Raw genomic sequence first — 25,485 nt, 5'->3', positions numbered from 1 at the left:
AGATATGAATGAAGATATAATGATATAAATATTTTTAGCTAAGATGAAAGGGCGTAAAAAAAAACACCGAAAGTAGTGGAAACGGCATCGCATGGGAGATTACGACAAAAAAACTATAACTTGTACAATACGTAATAATTTTCAATGGCAAACGAAAGAAACGCAGAAAGGAAAATAATAATAATAATACACGATTAAACCAAAAAAAGTGACATTAGAGTCTTCATCAACTTGAAATTGTAGAGAAAGGTAGAGATTGGGTGATTTATGATTAATTTATATTATATAAATTAGTATACAGGGTGTTTCGCTGCAGTATTTTCTTTTATACCTCCATAAAACTAAGGAATACCAAAATATTGTTTTCTAATATACGATAGTGTCTTGGATTTAGGAGATTGGATTCCAGTCGGATGCAGGATTCCAGTCGGAGTTCAACGAGCGAACGGATGATATCCCGGAATATAGTGTCATCATATTTTTCCATCCGTGAATCAATACGTGAGAATATATATATATATATATATATATATATATATATATATATATATATATATATATATATATATATATATATATATATATATATATATATATATATATATATATATATATATATATATATATATATATATATATATATATATATATATATATATATATATATATATATATATATATATATATATATATATATATATATATATATATATATATATATATATATATATATATATATACCGACATTATTTACACAATATTATTTGACCATCAAAGAATATATATGTTTATATAAAATAAATTGTTTATTCACTTATGAAAAAGCGAATTTAAATGAAGGTACTTGGAAATGCGTAATATTTCAATATTTTCAACGTTTTTCAAATATATAATAATAAAATATATATAATAATAATGAGTAAATTTATTGTTGTGCCAAACATACAACTCTCATTTTACATTTCTTAGAGGTACTAATGTTAGGCGTAACAAACATCCTAATCAAAATGCAGACACCTAGCAGACACTAATCAAGGGTGAATCTAAATTTAAAAAAAGTATATAATATGTAAGGCAGAGTTTATATTAAGGATAACTCATTTAATATTACAATTTCTTCAGGAGTATTATTTACTTACTTGCAATACACACGTATTTTCCTAAATATGTACTAACTACGATTTTTTATTTTTTTTTTATTCTCTAAAAATGAAATTATCTATTACGTCTTTTACATACACAAACCATTCGTCTTCAAAAAACAGGTAGAAAAGGTGCGAAATAAATATAAACAATCTTTTGCTGTAGTTATTTGCCATTAGTATTAATGTAAGGACAAAAAAAAACAATCTCAATTACCACCCGTCTCATTCTAAATAGAATTTGCAACCCAAAATCCACCATGCATTTCCCCATTAAAAAAAATAAATAAAAACAGGTTGGGTATAAAAAACAGTCTTCTATTGAAGACTAATTCGTAAAATATTGTTCAGGGTTTATTTTAAATTTTTCAGTTTTAGTCCATTTTTGTTTTCAATTTTCGATAATTTTTTCCGTTGTTCTATAACAGAGATCGCAACAAATCGCCATGTTTTTTTTTATTAGAAAACAAGCATCAATGGCGATCAAGGCTCGATCCACCGACGTGTTTTTGTTTATTTCAAACGCGTCACGGCCAATACGATTTTTTACGAGACTAGCGTTCCCTTTAACGCCTGTCGTATCTGCCCGTTATCTCTGCTCGCGCGATAACGCTATTTTTATAAATTCAAATTACAGTGTACAACATATTCATCAAGACCCATATACATATTGTTATTGCCACGTTGCTGCCACTAAACTGGCTCTTACAACTTAGCTCCCTGTTTTCTAATACCTTACTTACGTACTTCACAAGACGGGATACAGAAATAACCCTAACAATTACCGAGCACTTGCTGTGGTGAATAAGGTAGAGTAGGTAGGTTATTAAATTAAATAAACTTGTGAATCAAACGCCGTTTACCGCATAATATACCATTACCGGACTTGTTGCATAATATACTATTCTCGTACTATGTATGTAACTGTTTTTTTGTTAAAATAAAATTCTCTCCTTTTTAAATGTTTCATATCGGGACGATTTTAGCACAAAGTGGTCGCACATGGATAATTAAGTCGGTGGCACTAAAAAAAATTGAAATAAAATAATGCCAGACAATGAACGATACCTGAGTTTTCGTTGGACCACTCTGTAGTTAGACCTTTCTGGAATAGATATTAGGAAACACACTAGAAGATCAAAATATATGTTTGGTTCTCTATGGTTCAATATCAGCTGTAGTTCATTATATTTAAAATTAGTTGCAGAATACTTCATTCGCTATGAGGAAAAGTGTTTAATTTATATTAATCAAATATTTTAAACCGTTCAGTACCAATGGAGGCATCCACCTGTACTTCTGTGACTTTCTTTCTATCCCACAGATACAATTGGGAAAACGGTTTTTTTTTTGAGGATAAGTTTTTGAAAAATTGAGCGCAAAACGACGTTGACGTGGTAAACCGATATTGCATCGCACAAAGATGCTAAATTAATTCGATATGCCCGTCAAGCATTGTCTTGTAAGTAAGTATATCCCAAACGGGTTCTTGAAAGTGTCCACAACATTATATTTTTTAATCCAAAATACAAAAGTTTGCTCACACAGTTAAAAAAAAACATGCAGATTTGACAGATATTATGGTTCCGAATCACAAAGATAGGGTATATACAGGTACAATTGGAAATATAAAGACTGTACTATGCACCTAAATGCAAAGCATAATTGACATACTACTAATTGTTGTTTGCAGATAAACTTTAAAGCATAACTGGTAATAATTGACGTATGCACATAAAATCAAAACACAATATGCACCATCTTCAGTTATTGTATGCGCGTAATCTTTAAAGCATGACGAGAATATGCCCAGAAATTCGTATGTATGCGCCACGCATGTCATATTTGATGCACTTACCATAACAAACGTAACATGTATGCTGGAGAGCCAAGGCAAATTGATTAATTGAATAAAGTCAATAATAATTTCAGCTGGAAAATACTATTGTTCATTTCTCTCGAATTTCTTTGTACTAACCTGTTGCTGATCACCATTATTTATTTAATTGTGTTAATTGCTGTGGACTTTAGTAATCATTTTTAATAAATCTCTTTTGTTTTAATTGTGAGTCGAGTTTTAATGCATATTGTAATTGCGCTTCGGCTATTTATGTAAATACGAATTTACAAATTATTTTTCAAGCTGCAAGGGTGGCATTGTATACTTGCAAAGGAAATAGCAAAGGTTTTTCAAAATTGTTCAGAAAAAACGTCGTGCAAAATTTTTGATTTTGAAAAGATAAAGTTTAAAAAGTTCCAGCATAAATTTTAAAATAAACTCGGAACAATGGAAATGTCAGTTTCGCAGTCATATTTCTATAAGTACCAAAGATAAACTTTTTTTTTGCGGAATATCAGGCTCGGCGATAAGACACTTTGCCCTAATTTGAGCCGCGCCGTATTTCGTACTCGAGGTCTCAACACGAGCGCCCCAATAACGTCGAAAGTTGAATTTCAAACACTCGTTATATTACTCTGATTTGGATCGCAGACAATAACTTTTCGAGTCGCCCCCGTACAACAATGTACGAAAATTCGCACCGACAACTCGCGGCTTATTAACCGTTTCCGCGTTTCAATTTTCGAAATTAACGTTATTCGTAATCGTATCGTCGCTCACCGTTGTAATTATCGTAGGCCGTCGGTTGATACTCGCTGGGGAAACTGTCGTTGCTGTAGGAAACTGCGAGCGAAGTTTTCCCGACAGCCCTGTCGCCCACGATCACGCACTTGATCTTGTCCTTCCGCGGTCTGTGTTTCTTCCTGCCCCTGCTACCAGCTTCCTGCGATTTTTTCGCGGTCCCGTTAAAAAACGTTACTTGGGTATTGTTTTGACTGATCAACGGCTGCTTCGTGTAGTGCAAGACCGGATTGCACTGCGGCGTCATGGTTTTGTTGTTACGCGCGAGCCGGCCGTTTAGCGACGAACAGCTGACATTATTTACCGACAACGACGCCGAGATATACTAATGACGAACTGAGTCATTTGCGCTACACGCGGCTCGCATAGAGATCGCACACAGACTCGATCGAGACGCAAGAGTGGGAATCAAGCAGGTGGCGAGGGTACGCCAGCGATTACCTGTTGTTTCATTGTTTGAATTTTTACCTGCCGCGCCGTCTGGTGGCGGTCGCGCGAAGCCCGACGCGAATTGCGAATACGCACGGCAACAAAGCGCGCTACGTACACCTGAGACATTGCGTTGTCGGGGCTTGGCGCCTGCGCTCGACAACAGTGGAGCGACGTTTAAATTTTGCTAATCTTGTTTTTACCGATGTCATTAGAGTTTGTCATTTTGCCGTTGTTTTACTTTATTCCTTAATTTCCCGTTACTAAAACTTAAAGCGTGGGCGGTGTTGTTAATTGTCAGTGGCAATCGGATAAGTTCTGAAATAGTAAATATTCTTGATTGGGAATTGAAAAAATTCGCTTTAATTTTTAGTGTAGTGAATGTTACCTTTTAAAAGTTTTTCATTGGAGTAGTTTCTTTGTTGTTTATTCTAATAAACATCTAATTGTTTCTATGGCCTTACATATTTGAGTCGGTGATTGACGGTAATTTTTTGAATATCAATTTAATTGTGTATAAATAAGCAAGTACTTGGTTAGTTTTGGTTAGTTTCCGTTATTTGGTTGGTGAGTGGATAGAGAAGAGAAGAGAAGAAAAATACGTACACGGGAGAGAGAGTACAACTCTGCAACGACGGACTCCAGTCAAACATTTAACTTCTTCTAATAGTTTCCTTTTCCTAACATGTAGAATGTTTTAGATCCGAAACGCTATTTCTAACTTATAAGGAGGTCTGTATGGAACCTCATTGAGGAGTTGATTATGAAAAATATCGCCCAAAAAAAATATTTTTTTACAAGGTTAAGATTATGATTCACGCCAGTACCCTTCGGTATCTTCATCAAACACTTTTTCCATTACGATAACACATTTTTTTTCTTTTAAATAACCAAAGAAACGTAAAGCCAATTTAAAATAAACTTCAATAACCAATAAAATGACACAAGGGTTTTGTGGTCGCATAAATACAAGTTTCGACATTGAATTTAACAAAAAAAAAATATTTTAAAATTTTAAGTTACAAGTTACAGAGACAGTTTCATTTTCATTTGAATTATTTATGTAAACTTTGTAGACAAGAACGCAGGACAGCCTGATTTGAGTTTCGATTGGATTAGTGAAATTGTACCATTGACAGTTACATATTTCTGTTTTGGTAAGTTTTGTTGTTGAAATTTTGATTCAGGTAGTTAATAACATGATAACATTTAAAAAAATCTTTGATTCTTTAAACCGCTACATGAATCGATATGTCAACAACAAAAAACTAACCAAAACGGAAAGAATCCTTATTAAAACCTGCTATTCAAGCCAATTCACAAAGTCAAATCACCCCGCAGGACTTAAGACCAGCTAAAACTAACCAAGATTCGCCATGGTTAATCTTCTTCTTTTGCATTTCACACCAACCTGAGCCAGATCAATCTCCCATTTCCGACATTCATCTAGCCATGAGAGGTTGTTGATTCTATCTTGACCAATCACCACTCTGACACCCTCCAGAACTAACTAGAATATTTCTTCTTCTTTCACTAGAAGTTAGGTAAAATTACTACGATCATTCCCCCATTGTCAAAATCACAGGATACAGAAAGCCACAAAATAGTGAAAAATATCAAGGGCCGCCTTAGCAGTATCAACGAGAAAGTTCAGATAAAATTTGTATAATAATAGACAGTTAATATCTTTGAACTTACCAAATTCGTAACTATGATTTGGACTCACTATCGTGACGTGAACCTTGGCCAAAGACAGAAGTTTAAATGTTGAGTTAATAACGGTTTCAGATTGAGAGAAAAGTTTAAATTTTAATTTAATAATCGCTATGTCTGAAAGTGTTACTTTTTCTTGTGCTAGGCGTCAAGAATATCAAGCGGCGGAACTGTTGCAAACATCAAAAATAGTCTTAAGCAATTTTGAAGACTGTTCCAGCGCTGGAATTGAAAAACTTGCCAATGTGGAGAAGCTTTGTTTGAAATATATTAACATTCGATCTCAGGTTGCAGGTATAATTGCTAGACATTTGATAGTATTTTGCCATTTCAACTTATTGGATTTTTGTATTACCTTAGGTTTGTCAACTGATTTGATAGACACCATTGATCATGGTAAAAGTCTGCTTTTTATTGATATTGACCAAATTGAAAAACGTTTGTGTTCTAAGAACTTCAAAATCGTGAGTTTTATTTAAATTAAGTACTGTCAAATTTCTTAGGATCAAAGTTTTAGGATGATTTAAATAGGTTATTGGAAACACAATCTAAAGACCTGATGGAAAAGACAGAATATAGTTCAAAGATGGAATTGCAATTGGAAAGCCTTAGTAAAAAGCAAAAACGATTTGATTTGCAAAAGTATATATAAATATATATTTATATCATACCTTATAAATAGATGAAGTCTATTTTTTGATTTAGGTGTATGGTTTTGGCCTACAAGCTGATTACAAATACGAACTTTGTGTATAACAGTTCAAGTGTTGCTGGCTGTATCCTTTTTCAAAGAAGAATGTTCTGTATTTAAAGTAACAAAAGTTTTTCCTAACATTCTGTATAGTAATGGATTGTGGCCAATTGAAGACCTTCAAATTCTCTACAACCAAAATGACGCAAGAGGAAATTACAGAGATATTATGGAAGATGTTATGTGATGGCAAGTGATTAAAATTATCTTTATTGTGTGTGGAACAACTGTAATATTCATGTAGCAAGTTGAAAAGTACAAAATGAATGACGAATTAAGATGAATTGTTTATGGTCAAATGCTAATTAGCAAAACTTAAAATCCTACATTACACGTAATAAGACTGAATTAATCCACAGCAAACTGCTAAGGTAAAGGATATACAAAATAACACGAGGGTAAGGGATCCCAACACAACTCCGTGCCCAAAAATGATGTAGATTATTGAAAGAAGTCCTAAAAGAAAGCACAAATGTGGGAATTACAAGAAACTCTTTGTTCTTACCTTTTGCTTTTAAATAATCCAGGACATTTAATATAACCACTACAGGCAGTATCGCTGCTGCTGTCACAAAAGGTAACAAAAGGACGCTGCACATAATAATTAGAGTTAGTGAAAATATGCGTCGTTGGGCAGCCCAAGCAAAGACTAAAGACTTCCACGCTTTTAATTGCAGAACCACTTCTAAAAAATGCCTCCCTGTAGGAATGTAAATATAGGATCGATATTATTGAACTTATGAATTGTGGCTTTCCAATTATTGTTTACCTCTACTTCCTTCCATACTGTAACGCCAAACAAATTAATCTCTTTCATTAGGAATATTTTAGTTGTGTATCATCGTTTCGAGGCCGCTTCCCTCTTATCAGTTTAATTGAGTGTTCCGCAACAATTTTAGATGTGATAATTCTCGAAAAATAAAACAAAAAATTGGTGTAATTATGTACCCAATTCGTTGTCTTAAGAAACTAATGCATAAAAATTTTGTGAAAGAGAACAACTACCAGAAAATTGCAGAAATCGAGCTTATTTGGAAGAAAAACATTGGGATTTCCTTTATTGTTAAATCACTGATTATTTTTGAAAATGTTTTCAACAATTCAAAATTTTATTAATTGATTGCAAATAACATAGTGTACATGGCTTTTTATTTAATTTTTTTAGAACATGTTTAAATTATTAAATTTCATGAATGGACATATGTTTTTTAATAACAGTTGCTAAAAACTTTTAAATTTTTCTTCTAAAAAAAGAAAACTACCAAAACCAACAGATACTTTAATATGACATAATAAATTAGAACCGTGTCTGGAGAAGCTATCTCCCACCTAACAAAAAAAACTTACAAATATGTACAGTTAACGACAAAAAAACGCGATGGTCGGGCATGTTATTGCGATCCTATTTTAAAAGTTGATGGGTTTCCCGAAGTAGGCGGCCAGGTTGGCCTCACGCAACGCTTCCGCGCATGTCGGATGGGCGTGGCACACTCGCGCGACATCTTCCGCCGATGCGCCGTATTCCTAACAAACACGAGGCTTTCAAAGCAGTTAAAAAAATCGTATCGAGACGGTACCTGAGCTAAAACGGCTTCGTTTATCAGTTCCCCCGCCACGGGTCCGATGATATGAGTACCTAATATGCGATCAGTCCCTTTGTCTGACAACACCTTGACGAAGCCGTCGGTGTCGTTGTTTGTTTTTGCTCTCGAATTCGCCATGTACGGGAATTTGCCTACTTTATATTCGACTCCTGCAAAATAAGGCACGAAACGAATAATGAGAGCGGTACGCGAAAAAAATGAATGTACCTTCACTCTTGAGGTCCTCCTCCGTCCTACCGACCCAGCCCACTTCAGGATGTGTATAGATAACTGATGGCACGCAATTGTAATCGATATGTACTGGACCGCCCAAAATACCCTCCACGCAGACAATACCTAATACAAATCATTACATAATATGCAGTAAGACAGTTCAGTTCAAGTTGGCGCCAATAAACCGCCAAAAAAAATTTACTCTATGAACATGACTGCCAACATTAGAAAATAATTTTGTGTTTTACTTATTTATGGGATACATTTCATGTATGAATGAATGAATGAACGACGCGTTTATTAGCTAATTGTTACAAACTTTACAAATCACAAGTTTTATATATTAAACTTATAAAACAAATTTTAGTCAAGCTCTTTTTCTATATTACTGATAATTTACTTGTCTATTTTATTAGACTTCTTTTGAATACCCTTAGAGGCTTCAATTTTTACCATAATAGAGGGGGTACCCATAAAAAACCGGAATTGAATTGCCGCGCGCAGAGCTTGTATAGTACACCTTTCTGCCGCTAGGTTGTGGTGAGACCGTTAATCAAGCTTTTTACCTGGAAGTTTTAAGAAGATTGCGCAACAGTATTCGACAAAAAAGACCCGATTTGTGGCGGACAGGGGACTGGTTCTTTCACCACGATAATGCACACACAGCCATTTCTGTTAAGCAGTTTTTGGCTAAAAATGGCATGGTTCCTCTGCCCCATGCACCTTACTCGCCTGATCTCGCTCCGTGTGACTTGTTCTTATTTCGACGTATGAAAAGGGACATGAAAGGACAGCGATTTGACAACATTGAAGAGGTCAAGAAAAAAATGACGGATGAGCTGTCGGCTATAGCCAAAGATGAATATAAAAAATGTTTCAAACAGTGGAGGCACCGCTGGGACAAATGTATTAGTTGTAATGGGGAGTATTTTGAAGGGGATAAGATCGTTCTGTGATTTTCAAAACAATATATAGTTTATAAAAAATGATTACGGTTTTTTTTGGGTACCTCCTCGTATGTCAATAAGTTATATAATTTCAAACCTTTAGAATATAATGATTTTGTTAACAAGCAATCTTTATTAGGTGTTCTTGTATTATGTGTGTCAATTTCATTTAGATAAGTTAATTCCCCAACCATTTTATATATAAACGATTATCCATAATCAGTGTTGATACATACAGCTTAACATGTCCCTAATTCTAGCATATCTATTAACTTTTATTATAATCAACTTTTAATATAATATAACTTTTAATATAATTTTCATTGTTTTAAAAATTTGGCAAGAAAACCTTTATTAATTTTTTTCAGACAAACTATTAGCTTTTTAAATGTCAAAAACGTTAAAATAAAATGTTTTCATTGCTTTCATTTGTCTGATTATAGCAATCAGATGTTTGATAATATTGAATTGTTATATTTTACTTTCTTTTCTACAAATTTAGGTAGCAATATTTTTTGTCTCACATCGAGTGGCGTGTAAAAAGGTTGTCAAGCAAATTATAAATTCACTAACCTTCATCTTCAGCCTTGTGTGCCAACATTGGACCATGGATACAATCACCGATGGCGTATATGTTTGGAATGACTGTCTGAAACACAGAATTTACTGGTATCCTGCCCCGCTGGTCTTTTTCAATGCCCATTTCCTCAAGACCTAAATTATAAGTGTAAGGCCGCCTCCCTACTGCAACCAGAAGAACTTCGCACTCGAGCTGAAACCAGCAATCATGGTGACTGTTTAAAGAAAACACCATCATTCGTTTACATTTTCTGTTTTGCTTGAATCTTTCACGTCTTCCACGCTGACTTGGACCACACCGCCACTCTTCTGCGCCCCAGTTACCTTGGTGCCTAATTTGAAGTTCAGACCTTGCTTTGTCAATATCTTTTGCAGCGACTTTGACACTTCTCCGTCAATGCCTACACCACCGATCGAAGGTAAAAATTCAATCAGGGTTACCTCCGATCCTAACCTAGACCACACGGAACCCTAAAAATCATTCATGCCTATTTTGGAACTTTGTTTGGCACTTATGCACTTACTAATTCTACTCCGATAACACCTGCACCAATCACAATAAAACGTTTGGGCACTTCTTTTAACGCCAGAGCGCCGGTTGATGATACAATTTGCTCTTCATCAATCTAGAAGAACCCAGTTGATAATTAAGGACACTTGACAATATCTCAAAAAGTAATTGTCCTAAAAACTTGGAGTCAGAAAACTTACTACTAAAGCGATCAAAAGGAAATTCTGCCATTCTAGAAACTTAAAAATAATTTTCAGTACTTTCCCTTGCTGCTAGAGTTTTTGCTTAAGTTTTTTAAATCCCTAGTTTTTACGACATTTATTTTTTGAGCTAAATGAAATATTAAATGCACCTACAACAAATTCGGCCATAACACATACCTCGATTCCAGGAAAGGGGGTAACTTCGGACCCGGTGGCAATTAAAATGTTTTTTGCATTCACGACTTCACTAGAACCGTCGTCTTTCAGAGCTGTCACTTGATTTATTCCAGTGATTTTACCATGCCCGCTAACAAGGGTTACCTTGTTTTTCTTAAATAACTGAGCTATGCCCCCAGTCAATGCGGAAACCGCGTTGCTTTTCTGTTGCATGAGTGATTGCAAATTTAAACGTATATTATCACCTGAAATCCGATATTTTCTGTCCAATCTATTTGTGATTTAAAGGGGATTCTTACTCTCAATGCCCCTTTTTGCAAGATCTCCAGAATGGGCCATATGATAGTAATGGGAGTTATTGAGCAAAGCTTTTGATGGTATGCAACCAACATTTAAACAGGTTCCACCTAGCGTTGCATTTTTTTCTATACATACAGTCTTAAAACAGAGTCATTCTATTTAACTAAAAAAGAATTAAGGCTTTTTACCTTCATTCCTAGTTGGGCTGCTTTAATGGCAGCTACATAACCGCCCGGACCGGAACCTATCACCACAATGTCGGCATCATGCGAGGTGGAATACAGTCGATTGGACAACACAGTGGATACACTATGATGCAGTTTCAAGGACGATGGCTGCAAGCGAACGCATATTAATAATATTCTACGCGTTAAAATGATGCTTAACGGAAGCTCTTTTTCTTATAGGATAGAAAATTGCCGATTACCAATCAAAAGTTCGCAGCTATTGAGGTTATATTACGTAAATCCATGTTTCTGGCAAGTAACAATTTCTAAAACTTACTTTTAACGATTGACTGACGATGCTCAATAGAGTGGACTGCATTTTGTCGAGTTAATTAAGTTACGCAAGTGATAGAAAAATGAATAAATTGCCCCCTTTCCAGTGTTACAGCATTTGCCCCCCAACTTTCCGCAAAGGACAAAAAAGTGACATTTCTTTTCAAGCAAAGATAAATGTGTAGAAGTGAGCGTGAATAAGAGGATATTACATTTTGTATTTTATCGAAAGGATGGAATAATTGCCATTTCTATGGACATTTTTATGCATGCCGAGAAATTTAATAAATTGATAAAACACTCTCATAATGTGAAATGTGTTTTTTTTCCATGTTTGACATTCGACCAATTCAATTCAATGATGCGTTTCACAGAAAACTGTTAGGCACGACTACCAGGATCATTCGCCCAAGACATTCGACCAAAAATTAGTGCTTTAACAATCTTCTTCTTTTAAACATAAGATCAATTGCAAAAATTGTTATTTAGATTCTCTCCAATCTCTCCTTTAATCACATTAAAAGCAAATGTTCCCTCTCTCTGTCGTATCTCCACTCGGCACGGATAATCTTAATAATTCAGCCCAACGCAAGTAGAACTTTTTCTCTGTAATTAAAGGCGTTTTTTTAAACGATATTCCGCATAAGCGGTTGTTGGTTGGCGAAAAAATTATTTTTAATAAAAAAGATTTCTAAATGTAGCTTTAGTTTGGAGCTTGTTTTAAATTTTGCAAATTTAATAAAATCATTAAATCTCTCCATCTCTTTTCAAGATGAGTTAGACAGCTGCCATAGTGAGTTTCTTTATGGAAGGGGCACCACCTGGATCCTGATGTCCGTAACTTCCATAGCGTAGTCACGTGTTTATCTTATACAGTTAAACAAATACAATTAAACGGATATCAAATTGTTTATACCAAAAAAACAGAGGATTCTGCGAGGAGCCGATAACAAACGTCCTCCCAATGCAATGCTCACCACAAAATAAAATCCTTAAATAAACTCGACATTTGACTGTAACCGCAAAATTTTAAAGAAGAAAATGTTAGGTTATAGTTTTCCCGCTTTCAAATTGGTTAAAAGCAATTTTTTTTATCAGATGTAGTTTCTGTAGTGCTGAAGATGGAAAAACAACTGCATACGCCAGCAAAAGTATTAGGTGATGTGAGGTCACCGGCTAGGACAGGCCTGTTAACAAAAAAATTTAATGTGAGCAATATTTCAATAAAATTTTCTTCACACGAATTGGAACTGCTACAAACCAGCCAATTTAGACCCAATGACACTACCTTTGATACATTTTATAATAAAACGGTTACTGGTGAGGTTATTCAAGCAAATGCCCCATGGAAAACTACTGTGGATAGTCTGTATACGGAATTTTTTGAAATTTTACAAGGAACTTTGGGTATATTCTGTTTCAGAAACTTAACTTTAGCCCACTGACCCTAGTTATAAATTTTAGGAAGTAACGATGTTTTGGAAGTTGTTTCTGAATTAGGGAAGTGCTGCTCGGATTCTCTTAATGTGTTACGTAGCATGAAAGAAAAAGTTGCCATAATGAATGTAGATGAAGAAGAATGGCTAGAAAAAGAAAGGGATACATGGAGGCTAATGTTTATTTTGTATCAGGATCGTTTAGTATCCCAATCAGTTGAAGGCAATGGTGAAATAATTCCATATTTCGGTAGGTCAGAGAAAAATTGCGTCGAAAGCCTGTTTAAAAGAGAAAGTTTAGTGAGAGAGTGTCAGCTAGTTATAGACTGGTAAGTTGCAGTTTATTTACCTATATTTCTTTTCTTAATATATATTATGGTTGGGTGTGTGGTCTTAAATTCTTTCTCTTATTTCAATCACATGTTCAACACACTCATTCCATTTTTTACATTCCACTGCCTTCATTCCCCCCTGCAAGAGGGTTTGAGGGTCCCTTATTTTAAAAGTGGCATTACGGCTTGCTACAAGCTCTCTTACTTGCGCCAATACTAATTACCATTTAAGGTAAGGATTATTAATTTAAGGTTAGAATGTCAGGCAGCCGAGAAGGATGACCAAGTGTTGCATTTTTCTGATTCGTCGGTGGGTTGGGAGAATACCTTACATCAGTTACAGTCTGCTGACACAATAGCATTTCAAAGTTCGCGCCAAGTTGTAGACAAGTTGGATCCTGATTCGGTACATTACCAATGGAAACCTTTGCATGACTTGGACACAGAAGATGAAAAGAAACTGAATAGGAAAATATTTCAGGAAATAAGATGTGGAAAACTTGAAGAAGCTCAAAAAGTAATGTTATCATTGAGATAGGAAGTAAAAAATCAGAATTGGCCCCTTTTAGTTGGCTCGGCAATGTGGCCACGCTTGGAAAGCGGCAATTTTTGAAGGGTGGAGATTGTTTCACGACCCCAACATAAAGGAAAACTACGGAATTGACCAAAGCTCCGATGTTGGTGACGGTTGTGAAGAGATGGATTCCAACGAACTAAAGGAGATAGAAGGAAATCTCAGCAGGGATATTTGGAAGATCATGGCACTCAGATATTGCAAACAAGTAAATATAAAATATAAAGTTATGTTAATAGGAGTCTGTATGGTAATTAATTTTTTGAAGGATTATATAAGTGCATTGGAAAAGGCATCAGTAGGCTCATTTTGCGGCTGTATAAACGCGATGCTAGCAGCTTGCTCTAGTTGGGAAGACGGACTCTGGGCTTACATGAAATCGATGGTTGATATTCGCGTTGAATCTGAAGTAAGGGACTGTTGCACCAGGGATAATCCCTATTTACCATTGCCGGAGGAATATTGGGCGCAACGGTAAAAAATCTGTTGCCAATAATTAACATTATACCAAGGGAGAGACCATTCAATTCATAAGCTTCCTACCTGAATCAATTAGAAAAAGATTAGGTCATTGGCTTGGCAACAACTGTTGTTGAGGAGGTAGACGGGGATACGGGGCTGCCACTTTTATCTTCTAATTTATTATTTAATTAATTAATAATTTTGTGGTTACCAAACACTTCTATGTTGTTATTTTTTCTATTTTAAACTCTAATGTATTCTCCTCTGTACATTGTTATCACTCATTGTAGAATGTCACTTAATGATGTGTTTGCGAACCTCGAATCCTCAAACAGCTCAGTCATAAGAGAAGCATCTTGCCATCCTCAGCATGTCATTCAAAAGTATATCATACTGGACGAGATATATAGTTTGTTGTGTGAGCTTGAAGAATGGTGCGAGAGTGCGTCAACCCAATTTTTGAGGTTCGCTGCTCATCTTGCGTTATTCCTGGATCACATCAAGGAAAACCACAGCAGAGATAAGGTGGAGAACGTAATTAAGGGGTGAGCGAAAGTATTTCAAGTGTTACAAATTTCCTACTTTCTTCCGTTTCCAATAATTTATTCGATTGTTAGTTATATACGGCGTTTAATGAACATGAATGAAACCCGTATGGTGGCCTTTTACGTCAGCAAGTTGAGTCCCGGCAACCAAGTCCAAATCTACGCGGAACATTGCCAAAATATCCTCGACGACAATGAACGAAAAGAAGCGTTAGATTACGCGTCGAGTTGCGGCTTGGATGTCTTCGCCATAACGAAACAGATCGTCGAAAATATCCGAAATCTGCCCCAGGAAATCGATGCCCGCGGAAATCTACAGCAAAGACTAACAGAGACGGATAAACTGAAGATATGCGCTTTGGATTGGCTGATGTTTGATGAGGATCAAAGGCTAGAACTGATCGTCCAATCGAACGCCATAATTTTTAGTTTTTTAACATTGGGCAAAGTCGACGCGGCCCAAATGGCTTTTAATAAGCTGCCATCCGACTCGATAGAGGATTTCTTGGAGGAAATCAAAGGTGAGTTGACTATTTAAAAAGGTGTTTTTTTTATTACACTTTATTTTCCACCGCTTCATAAGGCAATGCGGCCAGTTTACAACCAGGTTTTTAAACTATTTCAAATAAATTACATCGATCACAATACCCCCGTGCCATCCTCGGTTCCAAAAAAGGTGTTATGCTAAGCATTTTTCACACTTGAGGTGTTTATGTTGGTTATAGGTTTCTAGGAATTTTATATATACATGCCGTTGCTTGCTCTAGGGTTGTTGAAGATTGCCCTTTGGTTAGCATTTTAGTTGATCATTTCATTATTATTATTAATATTAATTATTAAATTAAAACAAAAGAGAAGTGGACGCTTGAAGTAGTACATTGCGGAGGTCTATTATTATACTTCCTAATTCCTAAATCCTTGAAACACTGCAGTTATTCAGATGTCCCCCAGATTTATTATTCGCTTGATCCGTCTGAAATAGTCTTTGCCATTAATACTGACTTCAAGATTAATCTGAATAAATCAGTCCAGAAATTATAATGACATTTCTCCTAAATTAAGCCAGAATGATATATTACTTAAAAATACTGTTCAAGACTTGGATCATAAATTGAGATTTAACGAACACATTAGTGTTAAAGATGGCGAATTCAGCGCTGAAAATGTTGTACTGGCATATGCACCATCTAAATCATGGCCACGAAAAAATGTTACGTGAATCTCTCGTTTTCGCGCAATTTAACTTTTGGTCTTTGTCGAAGAAGGTACATGTCATAACCGTAAGAAAATTATTTAGGGCTCCCAGGTACATCCACGTAATGTTGGACTAAGATATTATATTCTTATCGTGATTAAATATCAAATTCAATTTTTTAAACGCTCTTTTTCGTATCGCTTTGTCTCATATTTATGAAATTATATTTCATGATTGTCAATGACATTATAATGTTTGCATTTAATACTTTACTTTTCTCTTATAATTTTTCTTAAGGCTGCAACAGCACCTGCGGCCATTTATTCCATTGTTTGATTTAATTTATTTATTGTAAATGTTTTTTTGTCCGTATTGGGATGATCAACGTTTATTATTATAATTATTATTAAATCTAGTTTCAGATAAGAATAAAGATTTTAAAAATATAATAAAAGAACACCAAAGCTACAAGGCTTACTTGGAAGCCCACGAAGCCTTTAACGAGTGGTTTAAAAATCTTAAAAACAAACCCATCGAACCGGCGACATTGTCGGTGCATGCGCAGTTCGCGCAAAAGGTGGCGCACCAACACAAGATCTCTCAGTACATGGCGGAACTGGAACGGTAGAATATTTTCAAACGCGTCCGCCTTGTTTGGAATCTAGGTGTTACCTTATTTTTTAGATGGAGACTGTCGACGGCCCAATTGGCAAAAATTGCGAAAGCGCTCTTGTACAACATCCTCCTGTTTCCCGGAGGGTGGTTAGAGGGCGCCAAAGATGGCGAATATCTCAGATCGATAGTGATTCCCGAGGTTATGATGCTACTGTATTCGGTTCTGGTAGAATCGGACATGCGGGAGGAGTGTTCGCAGTTGGTCGACGTTTTGGCCTCCAAAGAATATCAGCTTTACAAGGTAAGACGAAAAAGCCAGTCGAAACTGTCAACCCGTGTCGTTCCCGTTTATTTGCAGGCGTTCTCGAAAGAACTACTGGGCGATTTTTTGATGAAAATAGGCGCCACAGTTAACCAAATCGAATCAGGATTCATATCTTAAGCGCATTTTGTTAGTTAGATTTTTTTTACTTATTATACTTAAATGAAATAAAATTAATTTACTTAAAACGTGTTTAAATTTGTGAAGCTTGCCTCTCCTAATGAGACAGAAAAACGCTGAGGCAATAGGAAACTTGAACATTTTTTTAAATCGCTTTATGTATGGAAATAAGGCATACTAAATATCAAAACTCAAAATCCAATATTTAAGGTGGAATAACTAATTCAAGTTGTAACACCTACCTACTCATTTTAAACGATACTAAACGCGTGGGAATGATCGTGACGTCATACCGCTGCTTTTCGATCGATACGGCGACATGTTATAGTGTTATTCTTAGGTTATAGGCCGAGAATTATGTTATATACGTTTATTTTTGACTCGTGCAAAGGTGTGTTTGTAATTAGTCTACGCCACATTGTATTGTATAATGGACGCAATATAAAAACAATATTACAAATCGTGCCATCGCGTTTGAGAACAATCCGTAAAACGCCAGATAAACTTTTTATTCGTCTACATGAAAATAAAAGCCGTGTTAACGTTATGTTCAGGTGCCACCTTAGTTTTAACCGTGCAAATATCTCCATAGGAATGACTTGGCGATCTATATAAAATAAAGAATACTTTAAGTTATCAATGGCAACATACTTTAAAATCAGTATTTAGGTTTCCATTAGTAAAGAAAAAATAACAACATAACATGATGTAAACATACCGGCTTCGGTCATTTTCAAAAGTTTCTTTTTGATACTAAACAGAAGATAACAAAAGCAAGCGACAGGATCAAGAGTGAAATTAAAATTAAAACCACTAAGACGAACGCTTTGTCGTTCTCTAACGGCTTCTCTACGCTACCGTGCCGCTTGCGCGTAGTCTTACTAGCGAATTGACGTCACAACCGGTCACGGCCAATGACAATGACGTTTCAAAGAGGAATCAAATTTTACAATTTTTAGTTACTTATATTTGTTACACAGAACTACGAAATTATTATTTGTTGTGAACTGTGGTGCTTTTAATACTATAAACTTTTATAAGCAATGTTTTTTAAATTAAAATGTTGTTCAAGTTCCCTATTTTCCCACAGAGTAGGTTATAGACTGCAAAGTCTGCGTATAAACTAAGAAAAAAGATTACCTACCAAGTCTTCATAATTAGTGTATTACTGTCTGTGACAAAAAATATCAGATTGCGCAATCCTAGACAACTTATGCTGTTTAACTCATGAAATATTAGTTGCGTTACAAAAGTTCACTTTATTTAAGCTACTTTTTTCATTTTCATTTTAGAAAAAAAATTAATGCAATAGTTGTATAAATATTTTAAAATTGGAAGCCCTATATTTAATTTCATAAAAGGAAAGCTCCTTTTACGGTGACTTAAAAATTATGTAACATGTTTTTTTTTACATGAAGGCAAGAATTGCCACCTCTTTTGTTTAACATGCCAGATGTTCACCGGGGAGATGGAAAGCATGTGGAAAATCGGCACACAAGGCAGAAAGAACACATTCGAGTTTATTGATGTCGTGTATATACAATTTATAAATAAAAAAAAAAATTACATAAAAATTAAAAGTTCAACACAGCCAAAAACAATAATACTACCGTCTCGATGACACTAAACAATAAATAATTCGAAAAAAATTGTGATTTCTTGTAAAATAATTGAACTCGCATGTTGCCCAGGCTAATTAGTCTAATACTGCATCGAAAAAATTGTCGCGGGAACATCGAATAGTGTGAATAAATACGTCAAAAAATTAGACCACATTCGCACTGAATAAACAGTCCACATAATAAAAAAAACTACGAAAAGCCCTTAAATAACGGACGTTCAAAATATCAATAATAAGCGATCAAAAGGTTCTTAACAAAAATGCTAATACACTGAAATCTACTTTTCGGAAGTACCCTCTAATCCTTTGTGACATTTGTGTTAACTTAAGGTACTCAAAGCTCATATCCGCATTTCATTTGTTCTTTAAAAAAAAGTCCGATAAAACTTAACTGAATAGTTAAAACTAACTAATAAATGATGGGGATGGGTTACTTTATAACACACAGCTAGTAGAAAATATACAGGCCGTAAATGCTGTAATATGGTCGCACATATCCACACGCACACTACGCTGCATGGTTCGTCATTTTTTACAGAGCGATGTTTAAACACTTCATTTTGAATTTAATGCGCATCTGGGTATATTTTGAAAAAATACCGTCGACGAGCGGTCATCTTGAATGCGTTAATGATTGCATTAAAATCCAGAACTTTTTGATGTTTGCAGCTGCGTTATCAGTACAGCAAGAAGGCCTCTATATTCCATTTCGTCTAATAGCTATATGCTTTAAACACGCACCGTATACTTTCAATACATCCACATAAATTTCCTCTCTCCAACATAATATCAATATATATCTACGATCTAACGACTATCGTTCGCAACTTGATAAAAAGTCTCTCTATGCAACATTGAAAAACAAAAACAATTTGTTCTACCGGTCATAATCGTCTGAAACTCCCGATCCTAGTTAAATCCTAGCGAGATCCCATGTCTCTGCAAATCCGTTAGGGGGGGCAGAGGCCTAGAAGGCCAATGATTGACGTTTTTCAGCACGGCGCTTTGATTCTGTATGCTTTCCAGTGCAACTATGTACGGGTAAATCCTTTGCTCGATCCACTCGGATATCGTATAGTTGTCCACGATCCCCACCAAAAGATCAGCAGCGGATCTATATAAAAGTTAATCACTCGAGGAATCCCTTTTTTTCCAACTTCGGGTTAAGTTCAATGTATAATGGCTTTTTTTTAATCATAACCAAATTCAAGCAGCAAATTTAGTTCTTTATGTAATAATTAGCATTCCCCATATCAACCTCAACATACGCAACGCCAACACGAAGATGAACATTTAGGAACAAAAGCTTTTCAATATGGTTTAATTGATGTTAGCGCTATTGCTTACGCTGCTTATAGAAAAATCCGAGGGTCTATAGAAATCTATAAACAACCTAACAATCTTAACCGCAACTCAGATCTCTACCTGTCACAATGCACAATTGCCATTTGTCATTTGATTGTTTTGACATTTAATGATGACAATGAATATTCCATTCAATTTAAAGCGAGAGTGACGTCAATGGTGTTACGTCGATAACTTGGATAATACTGACCACGTCAGAAGTATTCACTTATTTAAAATAGCATATAGTTTCCTAATTCTGTAACTGAAAAAAGTGACGTCATTTCCGATAAATCTGGCGACTGCTAATTGCATGAAAGAATTTTAAAAGGAAGATATGAACAAGCAATGGCAACTCCAAAAATTGAAGTTGATGAGTTATAATAAAGATTAAAAAACACTTACTTGGCCAAGGACACAGTACCGTGATACACCCGCGGCAAATCGGCAGTGAGCTCTTCCACCCTCAGCGGTAAACTGTAATTGTGTTTCGCATTGTAAGCAGTCATCCAACCTCTCTGTCTGGTAGTCGTGTCCAAATATTCGCGGGCTTCATTTTCGAGATTGTTGAGCCGATACGTCAACCTAAAGCGGATGAATAAGGCATGGAACTTCCTTCGTTTCGTGGATTTTCGTCAATTTTTGGGCCAAAATTCATAATTATTTTCTTTTATTTATTTATAAAAATAACATATATTATCAATTTTCAGCATGTTCTCAAGTGACATTTACACTAAGTTGTCATTAGAAAAACAAAATATTAAGTTAATTTGATGTATATTATATCTGTGTATATTAAACCAAATATATTTTGTCGAAATAGGCCAATGTAAGGATGTAAACGACATATATAACTATGCTTTCATTACTTGAATATCATTTTCATATAATTTCAAAATTTGCTTTACAAGAGACCTGATAGTTTTTTTTTATTTTAAATCGCAGATAAAACAAATTTTTACAACTAACCAAATTATATTATACAATATTTTGTGAAAATTCAAAATTCAAAAATTTACACTGATTGAATCATTTCGATTTTTAATAGTACGCCACTGCTTCATCTTAAAATAATACTTATCAGATAAAAAAAAAATCGAAATTGTTTTTGATCAAATTCATTTTTCAGTGATCTTTAAGTATAATTGTACCTACTTATTTGGTTATATTACTAATTTGTAAATCTTGATAACTCTTAATATCAACGAGAATATGGAGGTTTAACAATAAGCAGAGTTCTAAAAATTATAAACTATAACATGTTCTTTTGCAATGTTGTTCTTAACCAGGTTGCAACGAATTGCTGCACTTTCTGGCATGCAAATGAAAACAAAGCCGTAGTGAACAACCTCAAAAAAATAACTTCACAAGTTACCAACTGCAAAATAACCTAACCCCACAATCTGCTGATTATCCGGATTTTTGAGATTATCTCATCCGAATAAAACTTATAACATTCGAATGAATTAACTTATCCTTACTGTAGCTGCAGCTCAATTTCAAATGCCTCTAAGTACTATCAAACTGCATTTTCAGTTGGCATTTTGACGGCAAATTTGACGAACATCCACTTCACAACGTCCATTTTCGAATGTAATACGAACTTAAAAAATCCATGACCCGGAAACATGCACCTCGCCAATTTATCCCACATGTGGGGGTCGCTTTCGAGGTTAATAAAAGGGGCGGCGCGTCCGGCAGGGGGTTGCGGACAACTCAGCGTCGTTAAAAATTCGTTTTTCAACGACGAGTTGAAAAAGCCGTGGCTGACAGTAATCAAATTGATAACCAGCGATGGTAATGAGGCGGGTAGGAGCTCGCAGAGTACCGCAAAATGGTCGTAACGCTGCCAACCCGTGAGAACGATGCCCGAGATACCCTTTTTAAAAACGCCCGATTGAGTTGCCATCACGTCCAGCCAGTGAAGGTTGTTTTCGAGATGCCTTCTAGCGTTCGGAATATAAACGGTTTCACCGAAGGCCCCTGAAATGCGAATTCGGCATTTTTCAAGACCAAGACTGGCATCAAAGAATATGCAAATATTCTTTAAACCTTATTAACAAATTCACTCAGAACTAACTGTCAAAAAATAATTAATGAAATGTTATTGTACTTTTACTTGTACTTGTATGATTTTGCGGTAAAAAATTTTGAGAAAATACTGCCGTAAAAATGCGGTATTCAAACTTATTGACAATCTGTCAGCGGCCATGTTGGTTGTTGAATGCGGCATGGTCATTGCTTAAAAACGAAATTTCAAATCTCGCGCATACACATTTTTGTTGGACCTTCTGAAAATTTGTTTCATAGCTGGTTGATCTTGGGTCCCAATTTTTACGAACGGTGGCTTCGAGTGATGATGTAAAATTATATTATTATTATTATTATATTCTCAAATTATTTTAGTTCGTTGTGGCTTTAATGTACCTGATAAATACAGATACTGATGGCTTTAATTTACTAACTGATATGTACCAGATTTTATGAGCAACATAACTTTAACAATACACTTAAAAATACTGAACACAGATGGTTCGTCCACAATTTGCATCGGAGGCGAAACAGATTTTCAGTCACCTGACCGACCACAGATTCGTCTAAACTTTAAACAATCGATTAACCTACTTCTTGGTTCTATTGACCTGTGCCTTTATTTTATCATTTCATTTTTGTAGCTTTTTTTGTTTACTACGTACTAAAACTCATTTTCTTTTTAATTGTTTAAGATCAATCTCTGATGTGGTGGTTAATTATTGGCATGAAATGAAATATCAATAGAATGTAACTTAGTTTTCAACATGTCGGTAATGCATCTGATGAAAGGACTCAAATTAAAATTGACACACCGATAAATCACAAAATAATCTTTCTAGTCCTCACAATCCTTTAAGAAAACAAATTCATGTATTTACAAATAACAAACGCAGCTACTAAATTGAATAATTTTGTCCAAGAATGAACAACATCGTAATTTACGAAGCAGACCAAATTTTACCAAATAGAAACTGATGAAAACAAACCTTTGAAAGCAGATGCCGTCCAAGCAGTTTTGAATATGGCACTGTACTTGTCCCATACAGGTGGCTGAACAAACCTGTATATGTCTTCCGCATAAACCCAAATCATGGGCTCCACCAAATTGCCCAAATTCATGGCCTGCATGCTCTGCTGAGACAAATGCCTCAACATATCGTCCCATATAATGACCTTTAAGATGTAATATGTAACTAAATGCTGCTTTCTCAAAATATAAAAATAATTCCGCAGTTTAAATGGTAGATGGGGGCGAACTATAGTCTAACGCATGAAATATGAAAAAACGCTATAGGCAAAAACAGATGTTGAAATATATTTCTGATCAATACTAAAAAAGTAAAAGGTATGTATGATTAGGACCTAAGGAGTATTGATGATTGAATATATGTCACATAAACTGCAGGATTACCAATGTAAATTTACTTGCAAGTCCGGTTTTATTTCACGAACAATATTGGCTACATTTTGAACATGCCTTAGGAACAAAGTTTCATGCATTTCGAGCCGACATAGTTCACATTCCCCCATTTCAAACACTTCGTCACAGCCAATATGAAGATATTTTATTTTGGGATGCAAATCAAGGACCTGAAAATGTGTTTTTTTAACATTTAGCTTACCTCACAGACAAAAACATCTTTAATTGTAAAAAATGACCACACAGGTCTACACGTTACCTGTTCAACTAATTCTCTGATAAAATCTAAGGAAGAATTACGACTAGGGCACAAAGATTGAGGACTTCCAGGTACTTCGCGAATATTTTGAAAATCTATGTGTTTCAAAGCAAACTCCATATGCCCAAAAGTTTGAACCAAAGGAATGACATCCATTTTGGCATCCTCGATCAACCTTAATATTTCTTTAACTTGATCCACAGTATACGCATTTTTAGCAGCAAGGGATTGTAATACTCCCTTATAGGGGAACATATCTTCATACTCTAAAAGAAAAATAAGTGATTTTTAAAGGATTTATGGAAAATAAAGCTTACCTAGCAAAATTCCCGTAGCACCTGCATGTTTCACCAGAGGAATGACTTTTCTAAAGTAGGTAAGTGTCAGAGGCGCCCCTTTGAGATCGAAATGCACTAGTCTTTGCTTAGGAACATAAGGGTTTCTTGTGTCAATATTTATATAAGGAATGCCCAGCTGCTGTTCCGATTCTACTACTTGAAAATCTTTTTCTGTTTGTCTGTCGAGAACACTATTTTGATTAAGGTGCTCGGACTTTAGAATTTGGCTAGTTTGGGTTGAAGCTGGCCTGTTTAAATTTGCAGCCTCAATAAATTTCACTTTGATGCTGTGTAGTAAAGCGTCCTCGACAACTTTCGCGTCCCGTTCTTCGTTTATTGAATTATTTTCTTCGATTACTGAGTATTGTAATCCAAATAAGATTAAGGATAGCAGAGCAGCGACCACTAATATTGTGTTTTTTCGTCGCCATGCTGTCAAACTCAATCTTTGCATGTAATTGTTCATTTTCTTTAAGTGCTGGAGCAAGCCGATTATAGTACCAAATTCCTTTATCCTATTGTGATTTCATTTAGCCATAACAATCATTACCTATTATTTCTAGTGGTTACGTTCACATTAAATGTATGCCTTATTAATGCTTGTTCGCAGCAAGAGGAATTCATGTCGACAAAAAAAATCAATCGCAATATTACAATTACAATATTTTACCGTTCTTGTTCATAATTTGTTTAAAGTACTCATTATAAATTTTACTTGGACTCACTTTCGTAACAGACAACATAGAGTTTAGTTCACCATTAAAAACAAAATCTTTATTAATATTGCTAATATGTTTAACGCTTATTTATTTGCACTAAAAATTGATAAATTCAATTTAAAATGAATAAAACAGGGATATGACATTTACCACAACAAACAATCGCTGACACTTTCTGTCAAAATGTCAAAACTGGGAAAAACACGGCGCACAATAGAACCAAACAAAAAGGGTCAATAAAATTCGTCAACTCAAATCGTATTATCGTTTTAATTATTGTGTTTTTTTAATATATCCTATAGTTTGACTTAGGCCATCACCATAAAACCAAAAAAAGGAATTTGACGTAAATCACTGTTTTGTAATTTTATGTTTATGTTTTTGTTATATGTCCTTTTAAACCTATTGTATCTATATTTTAAACCAATAAGCAAACAGA

At 35.0% G+C, this 25,485-nt stretch overlaps 5 protein-coding genes and 1 long non-coding RNA gene across 9 annotated transcripts in view; 2 read left to right on the top strand and 4 right to left on the bottom strand.

Annotated features, from left to right (window-relative positions):
* Positions 1 to 4,203, bottom strand: part of LOC132702853 (cell division control protein 42 homolog) — a 62,087-nt gene extending 57,884 nt beyond the window's left edge. For both annotated transcript variants that reach the window (XR_009618972.1, XM_060671688.1), the window contains exon 1: positions 3,763 to 4,203. Coding sequence is in view for 1 of the 2 variants with exons in the window: in XM_060671688.1 (XP_060527671.1) it covers positions 3,763 to 4,030 (268 nt within the window). In the remaining variant the exon portion in view is untranslated. The remainder of the gene's footprint in view (positions 1 to 3,762) is intronic.
* A 1,756-nt stretch (positions 4,204 to 5,959) lies between these two features.
* On the top strand, positions 5,960 to 7,187 carry LOC132702854 (uncharacterized). Its single transcript, XM_060671689.1, has 5 exons — positions 5,960 to 6,219; positions 6,286 to 6,389; positions 6,443 to 6,567; positions 6,631 to 6,701; positions 6,770 to 7,187. The coding sequence occupies exons 1-5, from the start codon at positions 6,039 to 6,041 to the stop codon at positions 6,871 to 6,873; spliced, it is 585 nt and encodes a 194-aa protein (XP_060527672.1). The 5' UTR covers positions 5,960 to 6,038; the 3' UTR covers positions 6,874 to 7,187.
* On the bottom strand, positions 6,995 to 7,490 carry LOC132702855 (uncharacterized). The gene is made up of 3 exons (XR_009618973.1): positions 7,446 to 7,490; positions 7,182 to 7,361; positions 6,995 to 7,132 (listed from the first exon to the last, which is right to left on the bottom strand). It is a non-coding gene; the product is annotated as an uncharacterized LOC132702855 (long non-coding RNA).
* Positions 7,491 to 7,942: 452 nt separating this feature from the next.
* Positions 7,943 to 12,019, bottom strand: LOC132702852 (dihydrolipoyl dehydrogenase, mitochondrial). The gene is made up of 10 exons (XM_060671687.1): positions 11,715 to 12,019; positions 11,399 to 11,545; positions 11,210 to 11,348; positions 10,911 to 11,155; positions 10,544 to 10,645; positions 10,266 to 10,490; positions 10,014 to 10,212; positions 8,488 to 8,616; positions 8,254 to 8,429; positions 7,943 to 8,200 (listed from the first exon to the last, which is right to left on the bottom strand). Exons 1-10 carry the CDS (start codon positions 11,754 to 11,756, stop codon positions 8,084 to 8,086), a joined length of 1,521 nt encoding a protein of 506 aa, XP_060527670.1. The 5' UTR covers positions 11,757 to 12,019; the 3' UTR covers positions 7,943 to 8,083.
* Positions 12,020 to 12,319: 300 nt separating this feature from the next.
* On the top strand, positions 12,320 to 17,341 carry LOC132703903 (nuclear pore complex protein Nup107). Its single transcript, XM_060673427.1, has 10 exons — positions 12,320 to 13,117; positions 13,175 to 13,475; positions 13,731 to 13,995; positions 14,048 to 14,260; positions 14,321 to 14,526; positions 14,805 to 15,059; positions 15,132 to 15,580; positions 16,671 to 16,878; positions 16,939 to 17,170; positions 17,228 to 17,341. Exons 1-10 carry the CDS (start codon positions 12,832 to 12,834, stop codon positions 17,309 to 17,311), a joined length of 2,499 nt encoding a protein of 832 aa, XP_060529410.1. The 5' UTR covers positions 12,320 to 12,831; the 3' UTR covers positions 17,312 to 17,341.
* A 1,466-nt stretch (positions 17,342 to 18,807) lies between these two features.
* Positions 18,808 to 25,319, bottom strand: LOC132704065 (hexosaminidase D-like). Of its 3 annotated transcripts, XM_060673734.1 has the most exons (8): positions 25,197 to 25,301; positions 24,307 to 25,142; positions 23,990 to 24,255; positions 23,736 to 23,900; positions 23,297 to 23,483; positions 21,881 to 22,259; positions 20,682 to 20,861; positions 18,808 to 20,046 (listed from the first exon to the last, which is right to left on the bottom strand). In XM_060673734.1, exons 2-8 carry the CDS (start codon positions 24,791 to 24,793, stop codon positions 19,842 to 19,844), a joined length of 1,869 nt encoding a protein of 622 aa, XP_060529717.1. In that variant the 5' UTR covers positions 24,794 to 25,142; positions 25,197 to 25,301; the 3' UTR covers positions 18,808 to 19,841. The 3 variants fall into 3 exon arrangements, with proteins under 3 accessions (XP_060529717.1, XP_060529715.1, XP_060529718.1); XM_060673732.1 differs by having other exon boundaries at positions 24,307 to 25,243; XM_060673735.1 differs by lacking the exon at positions 18,808 to 20,046 and having other exon boundaries at positions 20,721 to 20,861; positions 21,758 to 22,259; positions 24,307 to 25,319.
* Between the last annotated feature and the right edge of the window lie 166 nt (positions 25,320 to 25,485).

Source organism: Cylas formicarius, unplaced genomic scaffold (assembly GCF_029955315.1).
Source record: "Cylas formicarius isolate icCylForm1 unplaced genomic scaffold, icCylForm1.1 PGA_scaffold_6__28_contigs__length_40554024, whole genome shotgun sequence".
NCBI classification, from domain to species: domain Eukaryota; kingdom Metazoa; phylum Arthropoda; class Insecta; order Coleoptera; family Brentidae; genus Cylas; species Cylas formicarius.
This window is presented reverse-complemented; position numbering and strand designations above follow the sequence as displayed.